The 24180-nt window shown below is 37.9% G+C and overlaps 1 protein-coding gene across 4 annotated transcripts in view; it reads left to right on the plus strand.

Annotated features, from left to right (window-relative positions):
- Positions 1–21982, plus strand: part of galnt2 (UDP-N-acetyl-alpha-D-galactosamine:polypeptide N-acetylgalactosaminyltransferase 2) — a 93745-nt gene extending 71763 nt beyond the window's left edge. For 2 of the 4 annotated variants that reach the window (XM_026938070.3, XM_053232773.1), the window contains exons 7-16: positions 3535–3656; positions 8259–8346; positions 10233–10320; positions 13449–13552; positions 14489–14615; positions 16337–16429; positions 16606–16689; positions 18445–18589; positions 19224–19343; positions 19815–21982. In XM_026938070.3, the coding sequence (XP_026793871.1) occupies positions 3535–3656; positions 8259–8346; positions 10233–10320; positions 13449–13552; positions 14489–14615; positions 16337–16429; positions 16606–16689; positions 18445–18589; positions 19224–19343; positions 19815–19970 (1127 nt within the window). In that variant the 3' untranslated portion in view covers positions 19971–21982. The remainder of the gene's footprint in view (positions 1–3534; positions 3657–8258; positions 8347–10232; positions 10321–13448; positions 13553–14488; positions 14616–16336; positions 16430–16605; positions 16690–18444; positions 18590–19223; positions 19344–19814) is intronic. The other 2 variants (XM_026938078.3, XM_053232774.1) reach the window with 1 other exon arrangement.
- Positions 21983–24180: the final 2198 nt, after the last annotated feature.

Below are 24180 nucleotides of genomic sequence, written 5' to 3' on the forward strand. Positions count from 1 at the left end.
CTAATACTAAATGAATTATTGTTGATGTGGTGAAGTTAAAAAGTGTGATGTGACGTTCATTAATAAATTAAACATTGCAATCGTTGGCAAATCTCTGTGGTGCAAGGCGGAATAACACACACTTCTAAGTGTGTTAGTCTTTACGTAAGTTGTTATATATAATACACAGTTTTCTTTTTCATTATTTATATCCTAACATGTACTTTGACTGTTTTTGTTACTTGTATTTGTTTTTGATTTATTAAGATCCAAAATAACACGCACTAATTTGCGTGCGCAAGGGGATAAATTGCATGCACAAGATGCGTGCCAGAATATTGGGTGAACTACATCATGTGCACAGTTCACGAATGGAAAAAAACTGTAAAGAGGATTTCTGTATGTGCTGAATGTTTTCACTAGGCGTGGCGAGTAAATTGAGCAACTGAAAAATAATGCTGATGAGGTGGTAGAAGAAGATGTTGAAAATACAGTATGAGTAAATGAATGAATGAAAGCCTGTACGCATTGTGTTAATGAGGTGAATGTGAATGAAAGCTTGTTCAGAGGCTCTGTTTAACTGCTGTTTGCATCAGATGTATGAATGTGCAGTGAATAATATGAAACTAACTTCAGTGTGGTAATATTTAGTTATTATTTTGAGAAACCTTCGAATTATTTCACTAAGGCATAATTTAGCTAAACTTTCTAATTATTAAGTCGTCACCTAACAGGAACAGGCTTCTGCAAATGTGCCTCTGTGGCTGTATCTTCACTTTCATTAAGCCAGATGTGAAATTGTTATTCACATTTGGTGCATTATACAGTACTGTGCAAAAGTCTTTAGGTACCCTATATATTTTAGGACAAACTTTGTTATAGATTTATATTTTATGACTTCTACATTATTGATTCAGTACAAAAACTTTTTGGAATTCCAAACATTAGTTTTCCAGCACAAAATTAAATGTTACGGAGCAATGTTTGTATGGCAGTAAAGAAAGCAGAATATTACGTGAGAGACCACGTTTCAGACAAAAAAACATAATGAAGGCTGCTGGGTTTTGCTGCAATAATAAGAAGCAAGTGCAACAGTCAAAGTCTCCGGAAGAACTGTGGCTTCTTCTGCAAGATGTTCAGTAAAACTCACAGCTCATTTCCTTATAAAACTGCACACACTGTACCTGAGACTACTAATTTTTTTTTTTTTAAAGCAACAGGCTATCACACCAAATATTGACTTTGTTTCATTTATTACTGTTTACTGCTCTTTATAGTATTTTTTAAATGTAGAAACATTTAATTTCATTATTTTTGAAGGCATCATTGCTCTACGGCACTTCTTTGCACGTGCCTAAGACTGCATGTGCACGTGCATGTGCTTGTGTGTGTGTGTGTGTGTGTGTGTGTGTGTGTGTGTGTGTATTTGTGAGTCTGCGTTTGTTTGTTTTTTTGTGTGTATTTGTGTGTGATTTTGTCTTATTTTTTTTTTTTATTTTATTATTATTATTTTTTTTTACACTTCTTAGTTTTCTAATGAATGATGTGTCATACTTTTATCAGTTTAAACCTGTGATTTTACAGCTATCACAACTGTCAGAGCTGCTGTTATAGGAAATTAGTCAACACTTTCTGACCAATCAGAATTGAGAATTCAACAGCGCTGTGGTATAAAGTAAAAAAATAATGCTGTGATAGTATAGAACCATAAATGTAGCCACATATTAAATGTTTACATAAATGGGTTTTGGTATAAGACAAGTTTAACAAAAGTATATAGGTTTTTCATTTCAGGGCAAACACTAGTGAGAAATAGTCACAGTAGACACATCTGCTGTCCTCTACTCTGGCTAGACAGGAAAACATTCAACACATTTGAAAAGCTCAGTTTAGAAAAGCTCTGAGACAAAAAAAAAACACTTTAAGGTAGCCACAATAGTGGCTGTACTTGATGATACTTGATGGCCTCAGATAGTTGAAGTGTGAACAGTGTGAACTGTCTAAACGTTTTAATGCATTTTCCCCACTTTTTGTTGTTTACCTGCCCAGATTTCCAGCTAAGTAACAATCAAGCAATCAAGCTGCTTTAGCTGGAGGGAAGTGAAGCAGCCACAACATTTTAATGACAACCAGACTTATAAACCACCCAGCTTTTATATAAAGTGCTTAGAGAAAATAGATTGTTAAACAATATAAATGGTTTATGAGAGTGAGTGTCGTTTTGGAAGGTGTTCTTGAGATCCATCACGAAATGCTTTTATTCTTCTGTTTTTTATTTCAACTGTTTCTTTACGTCTGTTACACACACTTGGTTGTTCAAACACTACAATTTAGTCAGTGTGTGAGCTTTAATTTGCTGTATTGAGGTCAGGTTTAATAACACTTCATCTAAATATACATGAAATGATAACAGCTGTGGAAGATGCTAAGAAGCTGAACCACAATGTGATTTGTATAGACAGAAACTTGTGTAAAGAAAGTGTAAATTAGAGTGGTTTTAGATATTATTTGGGAGACATGATTTCATTATTGTACTATTTAGTGTGATTAATTCCTTCTAGTTACTGTAGCCAGAAACCGTCAGTGGACTGTCAGGAGTTCTGGAAGTTCCGTGATCTTTGAGTCACACTGTAGATTTGTTGAGTTTGAGTTGTGATTACAGAATTACTGAAATGTGATGGAGAGAGGTGCGTGTTAGTGCAGAGATCACATTCCTCCAGTGCAGCTCGGATTAGAAACAGCCAGGAGTGCTCTGTGTTCTTACAGCAGCCACAGGGAAGCAGCTCCTGTGTGTGCGTTTCTGTGTGTTTGTGTTTGGTTTTTATGTTTTTGTGTGTGTGTGTGTTTGGTTTTTGTGTGTGTGTTTGATTTTTACGATTGTGTGTGCTTGATTTTGTCTACATGTGTGTGGCTTTGTCTTTTTGTGCTTTTTTTGTTTGTGTGTGCGTGTGTTTGTGTGTGCGTGTGCACGTGCATGTGCTTGTGTGTTTGTCTGCCTGTTTTTGTGTGTGTGTGTGTTTTTCGTGTGTGTTGTGTATGTTTCTGTGAGTGATTTTGTCTGCACGTGTGTGAGTTTGTCTTATTGTGTTTTTTTGTTTTGTTTTTGTGTGTGCATGCATGTGTGTGTGCGTTATTCTGTGTTTCTGTGTATATGTTTATTTGAGTGCTTGTGTATGTGCGTAAGCTTTTTTTGTGTGTTTATTTGGGTGTGTTTATTTGGGTTTGTGTCTGTGTGTCTGTGTGTCTGATTCTATGTATATATGTGTGTTTGGTGTGTGTTGAGGGGGCAGTATTTATATCCCCCACAGAAATAGGAATATTGGACATTTTTGACCTCTAGACATTTTTTTAAAATCTAAAACAGCCAAATGTTTCCTTACTGAAGCTGCATTTAGGGTTAGATTCATGTGTAGCATAGCATTAATTAGCTGCATTAATAATTATGTCAGTGGAAGTTCCTCACAAGGATAGTAAGACAGACGTGTGTGTGTGTGTGTGTGTGTGTGTGTGTGTGTGTGTGTGTGTGTGTGTGTGTGTGTGTGTGTGTTATCTCAGGTCTGATGCGATCACGTGTCCGAGGAGCAGATGCAGCCACAGCCAGTGTCCTCACTTTCCTGGACAGCCACTGTGAGTGTAATGAACACTGGCTAGAGCCTCTCCTGGAGAGAGTTGCTGAGGTTAGTGTTACACACACACACACACACACACACACACACACACACACACACACACACACACACACATACACACAGGCACAGGCACAAATACAGAGGGGCAAATCCTTGTTCACAGCCGTGGTTTTGACAGATTGTTAATTAAAATTGTGCAGGACGGCACTGTGCTCATGCTCTGATAGTCTGAGTGGATCAGTTCTGTAGTCGCATTTCGGTGTTGTTTTACGTGATTAGGTTTTTACTCAGTCCAGTCATATACATTTTCTGTACATTAATATGACCTGCTTAGTGTACTGTCACTCAAAAAAATGTAGCATGCAACCCAGTAACCCTGCTCAGACCTGCGAGTATCATCCACCTCAGGTGATTGGCTTACGTGGACAGCATGGAGTACGCGTATGAATTGGGTGGCAGATGCATTGAGACCATCAGTCAGGTTTTTTTTTTCACACCAATCTAAGCTTTCCAAAGTATAGCCCTGATGAATGGATGCCAAGTTTGCTGAAATGTTTGCTATTGTTCATTAGCAGATACTTCAGCATTTCTTTAAGAAATATATACTCAAAAAGGAGACCAGACAACTGCCTGAGGGTTGTAGTGTTCTTGAGAATAGTTTAGGCCATCAGATAAAGTTGTTGACAGATCTCAAAGTTTACACAAAGACAGGTAGAGTGGAGTTGGACAGTCTAAGATCTGGGAAAGGTTTATGAATTATTCCGTGCCAGCGCTGTTGGAACAGTGGACAATACAGTGGAGAAAGTTCCAACAACATCCTCAAATACTATAGATCATTTTCTTCACTCTGACATCAGGATAGAGCAGCCAACCTTCCTGAAGGGAAAACATATTGTTACTTAAACAAGAATTATTCAGGTAAATCTAATCTAATGAACAAGAAACTGCTCAGTGTAGTAATTTTAAGAGCCAAAGGTTTATATGAATATTTTCAGATATTATTGAGCCTATAATTTTATACAGAACAAAGCAGTTGGAAAGTAAAAAGCAAAAAGAAACAATGAAATAAATTTATCATGAACTTAATTCAGTTATGGATCCAGTCATCTTCAGCTCACGGTAATATTTTTAATGTTTGATTTTCAAGCACAATAAAGTTGAAGCCTAAATAGCTTTATATTCATAATATATGCACTATAAATAAGGTGTAATTTAGTTTTCTAGGACCCAGAAGTGCACTAAATACTCACATGTCCTCAGACAAAATATAGCTGCTGTTAGGAAAGAAATAACTGAATGTAAAGATGTAAAATTTTGCCTTTTATGAATGTAAAAAATTTAAAAATCTAAAAAATAAAAAATGGTCTCTGCCGTGATGACATTATCAGGTCTAAACAGAGCCTGTGAAATGCTTGCTCTGTTTCTCAGTTGTGTGTGCGTGCTGAGTGGGTGTGATATTCTTCAGCAAACATAAATTGACTAATAGACATGTGTATCCTGTTTGGCACAGGACCGGTAACTTAAACACACACATAGACTTGTGCAAATGAGCACACAAAAGCACACACACCAGTTCTTGGAGTTACATTCTTGATTATATAAATGTTATTGTTGTACCAGGAAGCAAACGCTGATAATTTATGAGATGTAATCCTAAGGGCGTGACCTCAGCACACATCCACTTGTATTCTTTAAGGCAACAATAAAATATAATACTATTCCACACCACAGCGTTCTCAGTAACACAATATTGTGTACAGTGGTATAAAGTGAGGTCAAAGCCACAGTAAGTGTGTATCAAATCCTAAAATATGCCTTATTATTCTTTTACTGATTAATTACATACACTGATGAATTCACTTAAACAAAACAATGTCTGTCTTTTGGAGCATTTAAACATTTTAAACCGCTGTCGTCTGTACAAAGTGTGAATTCTCTGTTTTGATGAAGAGATGGTGCAGGGGCACATCAGACACCTTCAGAGTCAGTATCTGATTACACACTAAACTGATGAGGCTTATGACCATTTCGCTGCGGTACATAGCTATCCAGCAACTTGGTGAATTAAATCTTGACCTTCGTTATGTGAGGAAATCACACTAAGCTAGCCAAGTTTTAGATATTGTTTTTGTTTGTTAAACTGTCTCCTTACCCATGTGATGTCTGCAGGCAGATTTCAAGTCAAGGTTAAAAACTATCTAAACATTTTTTAGGTAAATATTTCTGATTTCTTAAATTAAAATTTTAAATGTAAGTATTTTATTGGCAGAACAGCTCAATTTTGGTCAAAACCAGATTTTTGTCATTTTTTTGGCAACAGTGAAATCCGCTAGGTTTTCCCAGACCATCGCATGCTTTTGAGTATTTCGTGATTAGCTGTGTCAAAAGCATTTTTTAACCCTTTACTGCGTGGTGTTGCCATATGGCAACAATTTACAAACTACCCCCCTAAAAATTTTTTTTTAATTTTTTAAATAGATTTTTATTTCTTGAACTAATTCAAGTAATAAAATCCATAAAAACATTTTTTTTAATGTAAATATAATAATTCATGCAGTAGAGAGTTATGGCCCAGAAATACTGCTCCCATTTCTTTATCTTCATCTAATGTGCTTTTACTTCTTTCAGTAAAATAACATGGCAATTTGTTGTGTTTTGCTGTGGATGTAAGGTATACTTTTTCAAGGACTTGCTGATAGATTACTGATAATAAATGGATATTAGTCTGTAATTACAAGCTTGGTCAGTTACTCAAGCTTTAAAATGGGAGTTCCAGCAGGCATTTTTTAAATTCTCCCAGTTCAGACTAGGTAGATCACATCACATGGACTAATTGGTGGATCTATCTCATACGTAGGTTTATTCATGGCAAGGGACCTTTCCTAGTCCTTTCCATGGTGCAGTATTCCTATTATTAACAGACACGTTATGTTTACTGTTCTGAAGACATTGTGCAATTACTTTGGAATGATTTACTTCCCAAAGCCACTTTGCACAAACTCTATTTTTAGATGATGCACAATTTTTTTTTTTTTATTTGAAAAAAATCTTTTTCCTTTGAGTTATGTATTTTACTGAATTTTACTACAAGTAGCTTGCACAATCTAAAACAATGTTGGTGTATCCTTGACTAAACCTCGTGGCAGTGTTCCTGCTGCAAGGTCTTCCACTGACTGAATAAAAAAGGGCTTGAATTCATTAGCAGTATCCATCCTGTCAGTACTAACAGTTTCATTTATATTCAATTCTGTTATAGGCTTATGTTGATAGAAATCATGATTGCTAAATCTTCTAATATGCCTCCAGAGACACGATCCCTTCCATTTTGATTCAGTAAAATGATTCAGCTGCATAAAATATGCTGTCTTTGCATTTCACTGCTCACTAACTGCCCTTTTTATCAGTTTATTAAAACTAAGAATATCTGTATGGATTTTTCACACAATATTGAATTTTTCCTTAATTCGCAAATGCCCTTATTTGGCCATGGTAGAAATAATTCTTGCTTAGTACATCTGAAAGGCTGTGTATATACATTTATACATTCAAGTACGTCATACATGTTGCGGGAAGAGCAAGGCAAGGCAGTCATTACTCTTTACCTCTTTGTCTTATAATCACAATAATCACTTTGGCCTGCTCCCATTTCTGTTTGCAGGAAAAATAATCTTTATATAAAAAAAACCCATAATCAGCTGCTCCTACTTATTTTTAGATGATGCAGTATTTTCAATTAAAGTTTTTAACCATTTTATAGGTTTGACATTATTGATATTTATGTAACATAAAAATGTTAAATGTTAATTTAACTGGCTTAGATCTCAAAAATGAAATAAAAAATTGAAAAAGACACTTAGTCATGCCAGCTTTTGGCTAATTGTGGAATAGAGAGTTCTTTCAGTGCAGCCACCGTGCTTCTCATCCAAGTAAATAAAGTGTATAATAAAAGTGCTGTGTGGTTTAATATTTATTACTGGACTTTTGCTGACTGCTGCTATAACCAAAATGGCAGCGTCTGTCAGAAGTGCCACAAATACTCGAGGATCTGTTTGTTTCCCTGCTATGCTATTGCCTCATAAATTTAAGAGCAAATTTGGGCAAGAACTTTAAGTCGCAATTAATCTGCTGTAAATTGCTCAATGTGGCATGAATTGCTTTTCCATTGCCTGTAAGCGACGTGGTCAGTGCTGGAGCTTTCAGTTTTTCCAAATTAGACTGGTACAAGTTGGTACAAGAAAAACGGAACACACAAGAAACTCAAGTTCCGACCCTGACTTATACTACTTGTTATGGCTAGAGATATCATGTGATCTCAATATTGTGACATGTTAACATGCTGCACTTTTCTGATTGTCATCATATTTGATTTTCTAACTATTTTCTTGTGAAATACATTCATTTCTTTAAATGTTGAAAAATAAATAACACACACACATACACACTGATTTCTTATTACCTTGTTAGCAAAACGTATACACTTTTACCATATTCCCCACTCCTACTAAAGTTTATTATTAAATGAATTATTAACCAGATCGGTTAACTGTCTTAGGAAAAAGTCACATAGGAAAAAAGTGTATCTGTGAAGTTCATTAGCTTTACTGATTTTTACTCACTTGAGTTTTTTTTTTTTCTTCACTTCATTTGCAGGACAAGACGCGTGTTGTCTCACCCATCATAGATGTCATCAACATGGACAACTTCCAGTATGTGGGAGCGTCTGCAGATCTCAAAGGAGGTAAATGCCTCTGTGCACAGCTTCGGCTCTTTTCCATATATAGCTCTAAAATTTAGACTTTTTAAAACTGAAATGTGTTTCTCTTTTGCCACAAGTTACAGTCTAGCAAGTCTGGCCACCCCAAATATGGGAAAAAAAAAAAAAAAAAACATTTAAAGATTTAATTCCGACTGCAGAACAGGAGCATCATGAACATTTTGACATATGGTGTCTGATTACTAACTGAATTGATTATGCTTATCAAAGCATGAAATTCAGTGTATGAGGAAATCACACTTACCTAAGCAAGTTTTTAGACTGCTTTAAACAAACTATTTTACCACCTTGTTGGTTAAACTGACTCCTTATGATTTATTTGGCCCAATTTTGTAAATCGTAAGTTGTGAAATAGAATTCTTTGGTCGTGAGTTGAGATTGAGTTGGTCTTAAAACACATAATGTGATGTCTCATCACTGCAACCCGAAGAGAAAGAAGGCACTGTCGGACATTTTTAATTAAATTCTGAAAGATAAAATTAAAATTATGGCAAAGTCAAGGGACGGCTACGTCCCTTATGGTTGTCACAACAGCAAAGCGTAAACGAAAACTGCTAATGGACATTAAAAATATCCTTATTACCTCAAACTCACTTTAAAAAACATTTCTGTTTATCTGCCCCCATTTTCTGCACGTGTCTGAATAGCACTAATTGATGATGTAAGCAAAATTTAGTAATTTTTTGTAAAACTTGCTTTATGCAGCATAAGCTTAAAGATTGAAATGTAAATAAAAGCATTTTTTTCCACATTGATTTGGAGAAATATAGTTACGGTTTCTTAAATTTGAGTTGTCAAAGTGTGTTATAGCAGAGTAACTCAATTTTGGCCAAAACCCAAATTTTCTTTCCTTTTGTTTCTTGCCTGTTTTTGTGATATACTTTCTCTCTTTCTTCCTACTTCTCTTTTCTTTGAGTGATGCAGAAAAAGATTTTTGAAATAAGATACAGAGGCAGTGAGACCTATAAAATCGAGAAGTTCCTCAGCTCATATGTATATATAATATCGACATACTTCTGCTCTGCTATTCTATTTCTTCTTCCCTTTCTCTTTTCATTTATTGATTAGGCTGTGATTTTCTTCTTGCAGTAACTTCCAAACAGTAGGCCGCAGGGAAACGAGGTGCGCAGCAACTAAAATTAAATTCCCTTTATCTTGCACAACAGTAAATGCCCTGGAAGATTTGGAATGCATCACTTCATTTCGTGCTGTCTCTTTTTTTCAGCCAATACTGTCTGAGGCAGTGAGAGCAGTGTGTGGCTGTTAGATGTGTCAGGAAGCTCGTGGGAGGTTTAGAGTGCTGAGAGTGCACTCTGTTCAGCTCTTACACTCCTGTGTAATTGGACTTTTCACACAGCATGAAGCAGGCATTTGATTTTCTTTTTGGGTAATGAGTGGCAGTCTTTCTGACTGGCTCTAATTTACATGGAACTGCGTTACATGCAGCGTGGCGTGAATATTTTTTATTTATTTAAATTTTTTTTTTGCATTTTCCTAATCAACCGTAATGTTGTCATGTAATCTTATTTGTGGTTTGTAACTTCCACACAATGTGCTTTTCTAGTTGATCTCTTAAGAAAGGTTTTGAGACAGAAACATATCCCATGGTGCACAGGCTCAGTCTTAGTGTTTGGGGCTCAGATGCAGAACAAAAGTCTGTACAAACAGAAAGCTGCTTGGATGTCCCATAAATTTGTGCTTGCTGATGATTTTAATTTTGTCTTTTTTTTAATTAGATACTTGTGCTTCAAAAAGCTCACAATTACTTGCAACTATCAGTCAGTTAGAAACCCAGGCCTTTGTGCTTTATTAGCTGCTTCAACCCACATTGTTTCTTTTTCTTTCTGAAGGTTTTGACTGGAATCTGGTGTTTAAGTGGGACTACATGACGTTGGAGCAGAGACGGGCGAGGCAGGGGAACCCCATTGCTCCTATCAAGTAAGTAGCTGCTTTTTTCCTGTTAGTAATGTTCCAGTCTATTGAAATCATGAGATTTTCCTTTGTTTCATTTCACTGACCTGATAAACATGCTCTCAGATACAAAGAGTACTTTTCCTTGTCACTGCAGTGGTGCACTCCAGGGCACACCATTTGTACTTTTACTGTGTCATTTACTTAGAAGGGTAATTAAAGTGATGAAAGCTTTACTCTAAAAGATAATTATGGTCCAATTACGTGTCTTAAAACCGTTTTAAAAGTACACTCTGTCTACTAGGTGAAAGAGCCATATTAAAGGTACAATAGATATACGCTATAGGGCAGGGTTGCCCAATCTTATCTGGAACGGGCCGGTGTGGGTGTAGGTTTTCATTCTAACAAGCAGAAGCATAGTCTACTGAAAGGTAAGATCACCTGATTAAACAGGTGGAATGAGTTGTGGCTCCTGCTTGACTGAAATGAAAACCTGCACTCACTCTGGCCCTATGTGGATAAGATTGGACACCCCCACTATAGGGTACCACACCAACGACAAGGAAAGGTACAGTTTAGTACTGTTCCCCCCACCACCCCCCAGATACCATTTAATATAAGGAATTGATCCTTGATCAATATTGGTCTTTCACATATACAGAGTTTAGTCCATTTGAATCAAACCCTGTAGAACTTCTTCCCACTGTGCAATTCGTTTGTGCATGTGAGAACATAACAATTGTTCCTCACTGTGGTCTCGGTCCGGTTCCAGCTGAGTATCTGGTTCAAATTGTTCAACTATAGTGAGAAAGCAATTCAACTCCAAATCAACACAACAGCAGGAAGTGAACACATCATGAAGTGCATCATTGATTGTGATCTGCACACCTCATAGTCTATAGAAAGGCAAGATCTGCTGATTAAACAGGTGGAATCAGGTGTGGCTCCTGCTCAATGGATTGAAAACCTGCACCCTTTGTGGATGAGATTGGACACCCCTGGAGTATGTCCTCCTTCCCACCCAGAGCTGTGTGATTTTTGCTCTCCTGGACCCCTGGCCATGGATGGCTGTGGCATCAGGGATTTGAACTCATGAATGCTTTTCTGTTGTGTCACTTGGGAAAGCAGCTTTTTTTCCTTTATTGATTCCTAACTGACCCGTGAGGTGCAGACTGAGCCAGAGGACAGCACTGTAGAGCTACAGAAATGCCATGTGTTCTGGATATTAGGACAGAAGAACAAAAAGAGAAAATAAATGCTGGATGTGATACGCAACATAGTTATTTACATAATTATCTAATCATGTATTTAGCACCAGCTCAGTGCTCTCCATGCTTGGCCGAATTCTGCGCACTTGTGGCAAAGGTTTAGTTCCGTTTTTTCCATTGGTGTTTTTCTGACCAATGAGTGAACATAATTATATGTGGTGTGAAACCAAACAAAACCAAACAACAAACAGACAAACCAAAAGTAACAATTTCACTCTGATTCAAACGTTCAGATGTTAAAGTGCCTCTGAGAAACCAAAATAGCTATATATATATATATATATATCAGTTTAATAACATGTGACATTAAAATCTAATATATCGCATAAAATTACAACTATGTATGTAAGGAGATGATGATGAAGAAAGCTCTGGCATAGTTCTACACTCCCTGTAGATAAGTTCAAAAGGAAGTTCATTAGCAAATTTCTTTTGGACAAAACAGCAGGCTCTTTATTCTTCATGCTCATGATTGCTTGTTGTTGTCAGTGTTGTGGCCTCTGGGAAAAATCCTGCCATGATTAAAAGATATCACAATGATGCCGTTGAACACTAATCACACAACTGTGCAGGTGATTGACATGTCATGATTACAATAAAACGTCTCAGAACATGATCATTTACGTGACAGCTTTATAGTTTAGGGATATGTATTCAATTCAGTTTTTCAATTTTATTCCATTTCTATAGCACTTTCTACGATAAACATTGTCACAAAGCAGCTATACAAAAATCAGCATGTAGATTTAGAGGTGACAGTGGCAAGGAAAACCTCGAAGAAACCTTGAAGAACCAGACTCAAAAAGAAACTCGTCCTCTTCTAGGTGTCAGCTGACAGTGAGGTAATAAATCATTACTCTTCTATAGCTCTGTTATACTCTGAGCATATTGTGAATGAGTCATGGGATGAGCACAGGACAGTCTTTATGATTACAGCAGCAGTTCTTAGATACGAGTCTACAGTATCCATGTGAGATTGTGTGTGTGGAAAGGGGTCTTTAGATTATTAAGGCTCCTCGAGTTAACTATGAGCTCCAGTGACCTCACAGTGATAAAGATTATGATCTGGCACTGACATCATCTTCCTCATTTGATCCAGTTGTCTCGCAAGTTTGTCCTGAAAGATTAGAGACGTGACACATGCACATCAGCATAACTTGCCTTCCCACTAATGCAGAACACATTGGTAAAATCGAATCTGACAGCATTCAAGTGGTTGCTCAGATGCCAGTAGCCAGGAACAGACTGGTTCTTTCACATAAAGACACGTGATTTGAGTACTGCATGATATGACACTGCTCAGATACTGACATCCTCCTACTAACCGAGCCGGTTGTCTGCTTCTCCTGCCAAGTTTTGCAAGAATGCAGGCATGCTTGCGACATGTTTTAATGCAGTTTGTATCAAAGGTTCAGGATTGGACTGGAAAACAAGTCAAAGCTGACCTGAGACCAGTCCAGAGTTTCAGGCTGATTTTGGCCCCCGAGTTTCGTTTTTGATCACAAACAGAATCAGATTCAGTCTCGAAGGTTCATATTGGATCAGTGCATCCATTACTGTTATTGATACTGTTTAGATTGTCACTTCGTGAACATTGTTTAACAGGTATTCATAAATTATGGTTTTTCTGGATCCTAGTGTAACCAGTCCATGTTGACATTTCCTGTAACCAGTGAGTGATGCTACTCTGCATTGTGTTTTTGTTCTGAGGATTTTATGATGACAACAGAAATAAATACAACCTTCATTAACTTGATGGGGAACTGTTGCATACGCTGCCCTGCACCAAAACCTGCATGCATCAAATGTGTGTATATATATATATATATATATGTATAATGAGGAAGAACGTGGTGTAATTATATCATTTTAACTCTGTTACATCAGGACTCCTATGATAGCTGGTGGCCTCTTCGTCATGGACAAAAGTTACTTTGAGGAACTCGGGAAATACGACATGATGATGGATGTGTGGGGTGGAGAAAATCTTGGTGAGAGACAAAACCGATGTTTTTCTTTTATTCTTCATTTCACACACCACTGCAACACAAGAGAAGTAGCACTGTCCGACACATCACAGAGCTGTGCTCTACTCAGAGGATAGGAAATGCAAATGAGGCACGTAGGATTTGTGTATTTGGGCATACAAATGTCAACGATGCCGTTGCAGTTGCATCAGAAATGTGAGTGCATCTTTTTTAGCTTGTGAGAATGAGTTTGGTTACTGTGAGAGAAATCAAGCCCACACATTTGCTTTCCTTTTTCATTCACATCCAAATAGCAGCACTGTTGCCCTTTTTCTTGTGTTGTCGTCTCAAAGATTTGCTTCTGTATTAAACACTGAAACTGAAGGCTCTGAAGTAAGCTCAGTTTGAGGTTTAGAAGCACATCATGTCTGAGGGAAAAAACCCATTACTCATTTCCCTAAACAGCGGACTCCTTTCAGCCGAGGTGGTTGTGGAAATGTCACAAGAATCCGGCAAATGATGCATCCAAGATGCAGACTAGAAGGAAATAAAAATTTTCAGTTAACATCGGTTTTATGTGTTCCAATTTAAATGCTAGTATTTCATTGCTTGTGTTTCTTAGGTTGATGCCTGTGTGATGTGTGTTAGTGGGTGTGTTTTTATGACCAAGAAGAATAGGAATAGCTGACCCTTTTGACCTTGTGAGGACATTTGGCTGGTCCCCACTAAAAAAAACTGTTTTTACAAAAACTGCAGCATTTATTTAAAAATAAAATAGAAAAAAGGCAAAAGGTTTCCAAAAGGTTTCCTTTTGGTTACTGAGGTTAGGGTTAGATTTAGGTGTAGCATGGCATTAGTTAACTGCATTAATAATAATGTCAGTTAGTAATGTCAATGTCAAGTTCTTCACAAGGATAGTAAGACAAACGTGTCTGTGTCTGTGTGTTTGTTTGTTTTTAGAAATCTCGTTCCGGGTGTGGCAGTGTGGTGGCAGTCTGGAGATCATTCCCTGCAGTCGAGTGGGACACGTGTTTAGGAAGCAGCATCCTTACACATTTCCTGGAGGCAGTGGCACCGTGTTCGCCAGGTAGCTGCTGAACTCGTATGAGCTGTAGTGGAAAAATCGAAGCACACCAAAAAGAGTTTATAAAACTCTTATCTCTCAGTACTTGTCGAATATAACCGGACGCAGTTAAGGTTGAGAGGTACATGTCTGCAGCTCATCCAGGAAACAAAATGGAGCCTACAGGGGAGTGTGGCTCAGGTGATTTGCTCCACCTAGTGGTTGAAAATGAGTACTGATCCTATACATTCTGAGCCTCAATACTACATACAGACTTGCCACACTTTATGCATTTTGCATTAGAGCTCCACAATTTAGCATCAGTATACGCTGCTATGAGTTAGCACTCAAAAATACGCTAACAGAGCAGTCTTCTTTCTTCCCCCATTAAAAACAGCAGATGAGCCATTCCACATATGAATCTGGAATGACTGACAGTTTTGAACTCTCCAGTATTAACTAAAAAGTCCTTGAAGCTCTGCCCCTCCCCATCTCACATTAGTAATGTTCTTCCCTGTGCTCTCGTCTTATGTCAGTTTTTTTGCTTGAAACGTGCTTCGCTTTCTGTCAAGGTAAATAGAGAATGTTCTGAGTTCATTAACATGCAATACAATCTGTCATTGTCCAATCTAACACTTTACAAATTAGACATGTTCAAACAGTGTAGTCAAGCCTGTCAAACTGGAGTGCAAGCATATACAGGGTTTTATGGTGACCACCAGGCGTTTGAGGGGGGAAAAAGCACCTGCTCAGTTAAAGTATAGACACTCGAAATGTTTACATGCACACTTTCTTATTAATTGCTGTACACACCATCTTTTTCCTCAAATAGGAAGAAAGAAATTGTGCATATAAACATTTCTAGTGTGTTCATCATAACTAAAACAAATGTGCAGCTTTTTTCCCCCCCAAACTCCTTGCAGGTCTGTAACTATATGTACTCTAGCACTAGAGTACACCCACGTTATCACACCCACGTTTTGCCGCGGTATCCACAGTATCAAACCCATATGTGCCTTTTGATCATCCGGTTCCAGATTTAGTTCCTCTTTTGATAACCTCCACTCTTCTGGGAAGGCTTTCCACTAGATTTTGGAGTGAGGCTGTGGGGATTTGTGCTCATTCAGCCACAAGAGCTTTCTCTTTCTCTTACCTTCTCTTTTGAAATGACACTTTTTCTGCTGAGTTTAAGATGAAGCACTTGTCACTAATGCTAAAGTTTTACATATAATTGTTACCCAGAAACTAATTAAAATCAGCCATCTTCAAGTGCGACTTCAAGCTGAATACCAAATGACTTTCTATTCGCCTTGTTTGCCTCCCACAAAAATGGGACTCTGTGTTTTCGTTCTATTTAGATATTGTCTGATAAAGTTTCTACTGAACCTTTTTTTCACTAAAGTTAAAGCAGGCTCCCACACATGTGCATTGCAGGAAATTTGCTGTGATTCATAGTTTTTATTTCCTCATGAAAGACACACAGCAATGTTTTAACGACAAATAAAACTAAAATTTTTTCCTATTTTAAAATGTGTTATGTTTCTGAATTTCAAGTATTTAAACTTCAGACAAACTCCAGAAAACTTCAGAAGAGTTAGCTCTGTGTGATGCAAAATAGACACTCAAGCAGGATACACATAGTCCTGGATTTGGATTAGTTACCACTAACCATTCCTCACAGATGAATAAGAGCTAGCAGGGAATTGACCTCTCTACCTCTCTGAGTGTTGTTCTGCCCCCTGCAGGAACACCAGACGAGCAGCAGAGGTATGGATGGACGATTTCAAGAATTTTTATTATGCTGCTGTACCTTCTGCAAGGAATGTGCCCTATGGCAAGTAGGTGTCTCTGCATTTCCACTTACAAAAGTCCATTTAATTCTTTCTATCCAGAACCATTGTAAGCTCATGTAACTATATAAACTCATTTTACTTAAAGGTGTGCTGTGTGTATACCTGTGTGCTCACTTTTCTTTGAGTTATCTATTTAAACTGCTCTCTTTTCTCTACGCCAGTATTCAGAGCAGGCTGGAAATGAAGAAGAGATTAGGCTGCAGGCCATTTAAATGGTACCTGGAGAACGTGTACCCAGAACTCAGGTAAGCTGCATTCATCTCTCTACACTCTTTCACCTTGTCACATTGATGTTTAGCTAATTTATCACGCTAATTTATCACTGTATATTCTGTACACCATAAAAAAAATACAATTCAGTTTTATTTATATAGCACTTTTAACAATGGACACTGTCACAAAGCAGCTTTACAGAAATCCAGATATAGATATAGACTTAGCAAGCCAGAGCCAAGAGTGGCAAGGAAAAACTCTCTGAGACAACATGAGGAAGAGAGGAACCAGACTCAAAAGGAACTCATCCTCTTCTGAGTGACCCCAAATAGTGAGAATATAAATCATTCCTTTTCTACAAACCTCTAAAAAGGTCTTCAGTGTAAGCATCAGGGTCTTTTTTTTTATTTTTATTTCAGTACAGTTTTACCTTTAAGTCTGTAATATCCAGGTGAGGTTATCTACTGTATAACAAGTGAGACTTGAGCATAGCAAGTGCACTCAATAAAACAGCGTTACATACAGTATATACTTGGGCTACTTGGGCAAGTGTGCTTTTACACTAAGTGTTTTTTTAAAAAAAATGGTTTCAAAAAAACCCCCAAAAAATCGTAATCCTGTGGAATGTGGCCACAAGACAAGTGGAATTTTTTCACTCCATATTGGAGTGGTTCCAAACCAGTTAGTGAGTGAAAAGGAGATTTATGCCATGTTGAAGTGAAAACATCACTGTCAACATTGCAATGTAGGTAAAACTAACAGCTTGGCTATTTTTGAGGCATTTGCTGGTATATGATGTGAGCGTACCCCTTTAACTGTGGCTGCATACAGACAAGACACACAAACCGCTTGTCTTCTCTTGATTTTCTGCCGGCCAAGTCAAACAACCTCCTTATCGCCTGAGTTAAACTAATATTTAAATTAATATTTAATCTTTATACTACAGTGCTGTCGAATTCTCAAACCTAATTGGTCAGATGGTGTTGATAATTTTCTATAACAGCAGCTCTAACAGTAGTTCCGGCTGTAATTTGAATCACAGGTTTATATTAATGCTCTTATTCTAATAAGTTATCGTTTCTATAGTAACAACTTACACAGGGACTTGTTCGGTAGACCCTACACATAAACGTGTAGTTGTTGTTCTGGGGAGGTTTTCTGTGAGGAGTTCTTTGTTTAACCTTAATGGAACGATTCTCCTGTGTCAGTGGTAAAGCTGTAACGTTACATTTTCAGACTAGGGAAAGTCTACAGGATAGAAGACTTCGTGCTTTTCAGGTTTTTAGTAACATGACAAGCTGTGTTTTTACGTCTTATCTTTTAAGAGAATAAAAAAAAAGAGGGTGTTAAGGGCACAACTGTTCATAAGTGCTATAATGTAAGTGATAACAGGAACTAACTTGTCTCCACATTAAATGTCACTTTAAATGGATAGAAAGTCATTCTTTAACAAATACTAATTGTTAGCATTGGCAAACTGCTGTGGTATAACAGGAATAAATCACCTCAAGACATTCCGTTAGTGGAAAATAATTAATATCTAAGTGGTAACAGTAACTCTGCTTCATGTTGAGCCACATCACACCACTCCATTGTGTTTTATTCAGTATTTATTACTGATAATAATAAATCTATTATATGATTGATTAGAGTATTGTTATGGTTCCAGTGTATTTTTTTTCCCCTCACATCAGCACAAGAGGCACTCCAGCCAGCACGTTTTGTGTTTTAGCTTTGCCCACATCCATAGTCTTTAGTTTCTTAGGCATGTTGTTGGCTATTTTCAGGGTCCCTGACCATCAGGACATTGCATTCGGGGCTCTGCAGCAGGGCGGGAACTGCCTCGACACGCTGGGCCACTTTGCCGATGGTGTGGTGGGAGTCTACGAGTGCCACAACGCAGGGGGCAACCAGGTAGCATTCAGATCTCAGGTACATCACTAAACATTTCAGGAGTAGGAGGAGAGCGGCGGGTGACACACACGGTCTTCACTGGGGTGTGAAGGGTTCCATGGGTATGAAGAGTGAAGAGTCACTTAAAGCATACACACACTGCACTGTTGGTTTGGAACCACATGTTTATAGCTCCTTTATAGCCTTTTTCACATGAGCACTTTTTCACAGAAGTAATTAAATGGGGTGAGGTTAAATGTGAACACAAGCCTAAGTTAAAATCCCTAGGACAATGTATTATCAGGATACTCATGTGTGGACAGAAGCCGATGCAGTTATTCATAAGGCGTTCAGTAGTAGACTGAAAAGGTGCCATAAGGTGATAAACCATGAAAAATCCTGTGTAACTGAGCTTTGGTGGTAAGTGTAAATGTGTGCATCCTGGTAAAATACTGTTCAAGGGCTGCAAGTGTGAATGACAAATTCCAAATGTTAATGGTAAAACTACAGCCATAACGTGAGTGTAAAAATGCAATATGTGCCTCATGGCAAAATGACAATCCTCAAATATTAAGTGCTTTGAATATTCAACTCTGTAGACGACCGAGATGATATGAATGAATGACATTTCTCTGAATGTCTCATGAAATCCCTCTTTGCTCCCTGTGTTCAGGAGTGGGCCTTGACTAAAGATAAGTCGGTGAAGCACATGGACCTGTGTCTGACTGTGGTGGAGCGCATGGCAGGATCTCAGATCAAACTGCAGGGCTGCAGAGAAAACGACAGCAGACAGGTGAGTGAATCTGATGTCTGAATCTGATGTAATCACACTGTGAAGTGGAATGAAAGTCCAGCTTGTGGCTGACTATGCCTGTCAGACTGAGGGTTTTTTTGTTTGTTTTGTTTTGCTTGTTTAAATTGAACCCATCCTTCTTCTTTGGAGGACAATAAGTACTTTGTGAACAGTATGTAAAGTTATATTTTTATAGACTATTAAAGCCACACCTGGGAAAGAGAAGGAAGAATAAATAAATAATAATAAAAAGAGAGAAATTCAGACTGAAATACGTCCAGGTTGCTGCCGTGTGGTATGTTCATTAGTGCAACGACGTACACTAGGCTTACATCACATAGTGGTATGTGGTAATGAGTGTTGGTATTTTTACAAGGCCAAGTAGCTGAGTGTGGTACTGGACCAATGACTGATATCAGTATGGGTATTGATTCATCCCTAGTTAACACCTCTTTTGCTTGTGTGTTGCAGAAATGGGAACAGATCGAGAACAACACTAAACTGCGACACGTGGGTAGTAATCTGTGCCTGGACAGCCGGAGCGCCCGTAATGGGGGCCTGACGGTGGAGGTGTGCAATCCCTCTCTCACTCAGCAGTGGAAGTTCACCCTCAACCTGCAGCCCTAGTCCCTAGCCCCTACGTCCTGCGTCCTTGGCGGGTCACAGAGCAGTGTGCGGTCTTTGAGAGAACGCTGCCCAGCCGCAGTGGGTCTGCTCGCCCCTTCCCCCTCACCCAGGGCTATGGGGCCAAACAGACACAAAAACAAACACAAAAACTTTTTTCCATCCAACTATATACCTCACCATTTTATTTTTGGTCCAGCTCTTAATTGAAATGCATAGGATTTGAGGTATTTTATTTTCTTCCTATTTCTGATGCCAGCCAAATGGATTTAATTTTTGTTGCCCTTCTTTTTCTCATTTTTTCATCTTTTTTTTTTCCTTAGGATTTTTTTTAATTAATCAAATTTGTGTTTGTTTCATGTAACCAATAATGTTGAATGTAAGTGACGCTCCACAGAGGCTTCTTTCGCGATTGGGAAAAAAAACGAGGACCTTTCCTGTTTAGTTCCACCTTCTTAGCCCAGCACAGGAGTGTGTGTGTGTGTGAGAGAGAGAGATTCTGCAGGCCTCAGTTTGTGTGAACACTGTGTACAGTCTGTTCAACAAACAAACAAAAAAATAATCAGAGGCCAGCTTTGTCTTTTCCCCCCTGCAGCTTCTAACAAATTGTCATTCTATCTATTTTGCATCTTGAATGTGCAATGAAGAAAGTTCTGTTTCCTCTTTGAGCCTCGAGAGTGTTTTGGTGGAGAAACAACAGGACACCATGTAGTGCTCTGCGCTACCATTCAGCGTCGGTTGCCTTTGTCACGAAATGGACAATAAGGTGTACTTTTGTTTATTTCCATAATCATCACATTGTCCTGTCATGAGGATTTCTTGATTCAAGTCATAATTTGTAGCTGCATTACGTAGAATCATTCCATTGACGAGATGGTAACTGTAACCGTGTACTGTTTCAGTCACTTTGATATGAAAATGTATTTGTGCATTATGTTAGGGTCAGCGTGTGGTCACTGTGATCAACCCGAATCCCAGTGGCAGGACCTGCTCAAGTTTTGATCATGGGCTTCCCAAAACAAGAGAGAGGAAATGGTTTCAGATGGTTTAATTTGTGTATTGCACATTATATTTTACTTGATTTCTTGTTATTTTATTGTTTGTCCTTCAGTTGTTCAGTGATTTAGGTTAACTGCCTTTGACTGTATCCATGCTACTGTAAACAGAAAGAGTACCTGTGCTGTGCAGCTCTCAGTCAGGGCTGGAAGTAGCTGGACCTCAACTGGACTCTGAGAGAAAAACCTCCATGCCGTAGGTGTGCATTTCTCTCTGTTATACATCCTCCATACTTTTATGCTTTCTTTCATCAACTAGATCATGACGTTCATTATGGTACTTCACACAGTGCTGTGGTTCTGGTTAGTCTGTTATAAAGGATGCAAACAGATGAACAGAGAAGCTTTGATTATAGTTCCATTTTTTTTTTATTTTATTTTTTTTACATTGGTGTGTGTGTCTGATTGAGCATAGCCCTGTAGCGTAATTTATTCTAGATTAGGACACATACTGATGAGTCTCAGATATACTGTATTCACCATTTTCACTTTGTTCCTGAGTATTTTTGACTCCACTACATCACCCTGTATTTGTCCAGCTACAGGGAATCTTTTCCACACGTCCTTGGAAATGAATCTAAGGACACTAAGACAAGTTGAAGCCTTGTTGGCTTTGAGTTCATCAGTGACACTCTGGCACGAGACTGACTGAATCAGGATAAAAACCCGACCTGCGTGTGTTTCATTCCTTGTGTCTGGAGTTGAAAAAGTCAGACATGATGCTCTGCTCTATATAGAGGGGCTTTTTATAGATGGCAAATGAAAGTACGCATGTGTTGAGTTTCACTGGTGAAATACAACTGCCTATGATCATTTTGCCATTATTATGCCAACATTTGAGCAATTTTGTACATTCTGGAAAGAAACCTTTATATGATGTCAAAAAAAAAAAAACCTAGGGCCAAATTGTGAGAAATCCATTGCTTATGAATCTGAATTGGAATAAATGTTTACATAGTACACTGTGCCAAAGTTATTTCCTGTTGGGTTAAGTTGTCTCAGCGTACTTCAAAACTAGAACATTGACAGAAATCATGACCCCATATTTCCCCCAGTTTGATTTTGATTACACAGTAAGGAAAAGGCAAGGGAGATGTGACGGGGTCACCAGTTTTAAAAGTGTATATGTGTGTATATACAATCTGTATGTCCATGCATGTACATATAAACGCGTACAATTGCAGTTACTAGTGATTTGGTTAACTGTACAGCGCTTCTATTTGTCCTTTTGTTTTATAGATATGGTGAAAGGTTTACTTTGAATGAGAAAATAATTAACTTAAATAAAAGTTTATATATAATCAGTTGTGTTAAATGTAAAGTGTCTGTGAATAAAATCACTGGGTGAATGTGTGATTTGAAGTGATCTACCGACCACATGTGGCTGTGGCATCGTTGGGATTCAAACTTTTATAGATTTCTTCCATCTATCAAAGAAGTGCCACTGAATAGGATTCACAATGCCATCACTTTGTCTCCAATACTATATAGGATGTATTTCAAACCTCAGGACTAAAAGAAATAAAGCAACTTGCTTTAACAAAAACAAACAAATTAAACAATAATTAAATACATAAATAATTGGGAATGTTTAAAAGAATTGCAGAAATTTCTGGCAAGTACTGGTAGCTCCCTAGCTGTGACAACAATGTCTCAAATTCTTCATATGTGTGGTCTATGAGGGAGGGGGGCAAGATGGAAGCCTTTTTAACCAAAAAAACACATCCAAGCCCGGCTAAAGTTTGCAAAAGTTTGGTCTGATGAGAACAAAGTTGACCTTTTGGCTGTAATGCCAAAAGATATGTTTTGATGCCAAAAAAAAAAAAAAAAAAGCACATCACCAAAAGAACACAATCCCCACGGTGAAGCATGGAGACGGTAGCATCATGCTTCGGGGCTGCTTTTCTTCAGTTGGAACTGGAGCATTAATCAGGATGGAGGGAATGAATAGCCTCAAATACCAGGCAATTTTGATGCAAAACCTTAAGGCTGCTGCTAAAACACTTGAGATGAAGAGGAATTTCACCTTTTAGCATGACAATGACCCGAAGCACACCTCCAAATCAACAAAGGAATGGCTTCACCAAAACAAGATCAGGTTTTGGAATGGTCCAGCTAGAGTCCAGATCTAAATCCAGTCGAAAATCTGTGGGGTGACCTGAAGAGAGCTGTGCACAGGAGATGCCCAGCAGAATGCTTTTGCAAGGAAGTCCAGATGTGCCAAACTGAGAGATTTTACCCAAAAAGACTGCATGCCGTGATAAAATCTAAAGGTGCTTCAACTAAGTATTAGTTTAAGGGTGTACACACTTATGCAACCAGCTTATCGTATTTTATTTTTCATTTTTTTTCCCTTTAATTTATAGGTTGCAATTTCACAATAAAGATAGAAAAGGTTCTGACATGATTTATCTTGGTTTCACTTTTTTATATCACAAAACCTGCCATTTTAACAGGGGTGTGTAGACTTTTTATATCCATTGTATAGTAATATATAATTTATACAGCAATATGTTAGTTATTATTATTATTATTATTATTATTATTATTATGGTTTTGCCCATCCAAGTAAAATTTGCATGCATAATTTGACTCATCTATAGGCATAACATCAATATAGTGCCATTAAATGGAAAAGAAAGTCACATTGTTGTCCGGAAAAGGTATTTTAATATCTGCAACAGTGCTACTAAAGACATGTTTAAAAATTACTGCTCTACTTTCTTATATACCATCAGCAGCTGACCCACACTTTTCAACTAGCCTATTGGTGTTTGAAGCTTTTTTTTATTATTATTATTCTTTAAACTGTGACGATAAGTGTCATCTTATCCTGTCCTCAAGCACTAGATTTTGAATAAAGTGTCCTGCAACTGATAAAAATACTCATAGAACTGAGTAAATCCCTCCAGATCGGCTTCCTCAGCAGCTCATCTCCTCCCCTGCTTGATAGGACCTCTGCTGGACATCGTTAATCAGACTTTTATTCCTCAAAAATCCCTGCAGTGTTTGCGCTATGGCACTTGACATCCTTAAGGAATTGTAGACAGAAAGCCAAACTGGGTAAACATGTTATATATGTGACTCATTCACCATTCTTGGACCTGGGAAATAATGAAGCACTAAAACTTTGTTACTGTAATGTTAAGTATTGATAC

This window comes from Pangasianodon hypophthalmus, chromosome 3 (assembly GCF_027358585.1).
Source record: "Pangasianodon hypophthalmus isolate fPanHyp1 chromosome 3, fPanHyp1.pri, whole genome shotgun sequence".
Taxonomy (NCBI): Eukaryota; Metazoa; Chordata; class Actinopteri; order Siluriformes; family Pangasiidae; genus Pangasianodon; species Pangasianodon hypophthalmus.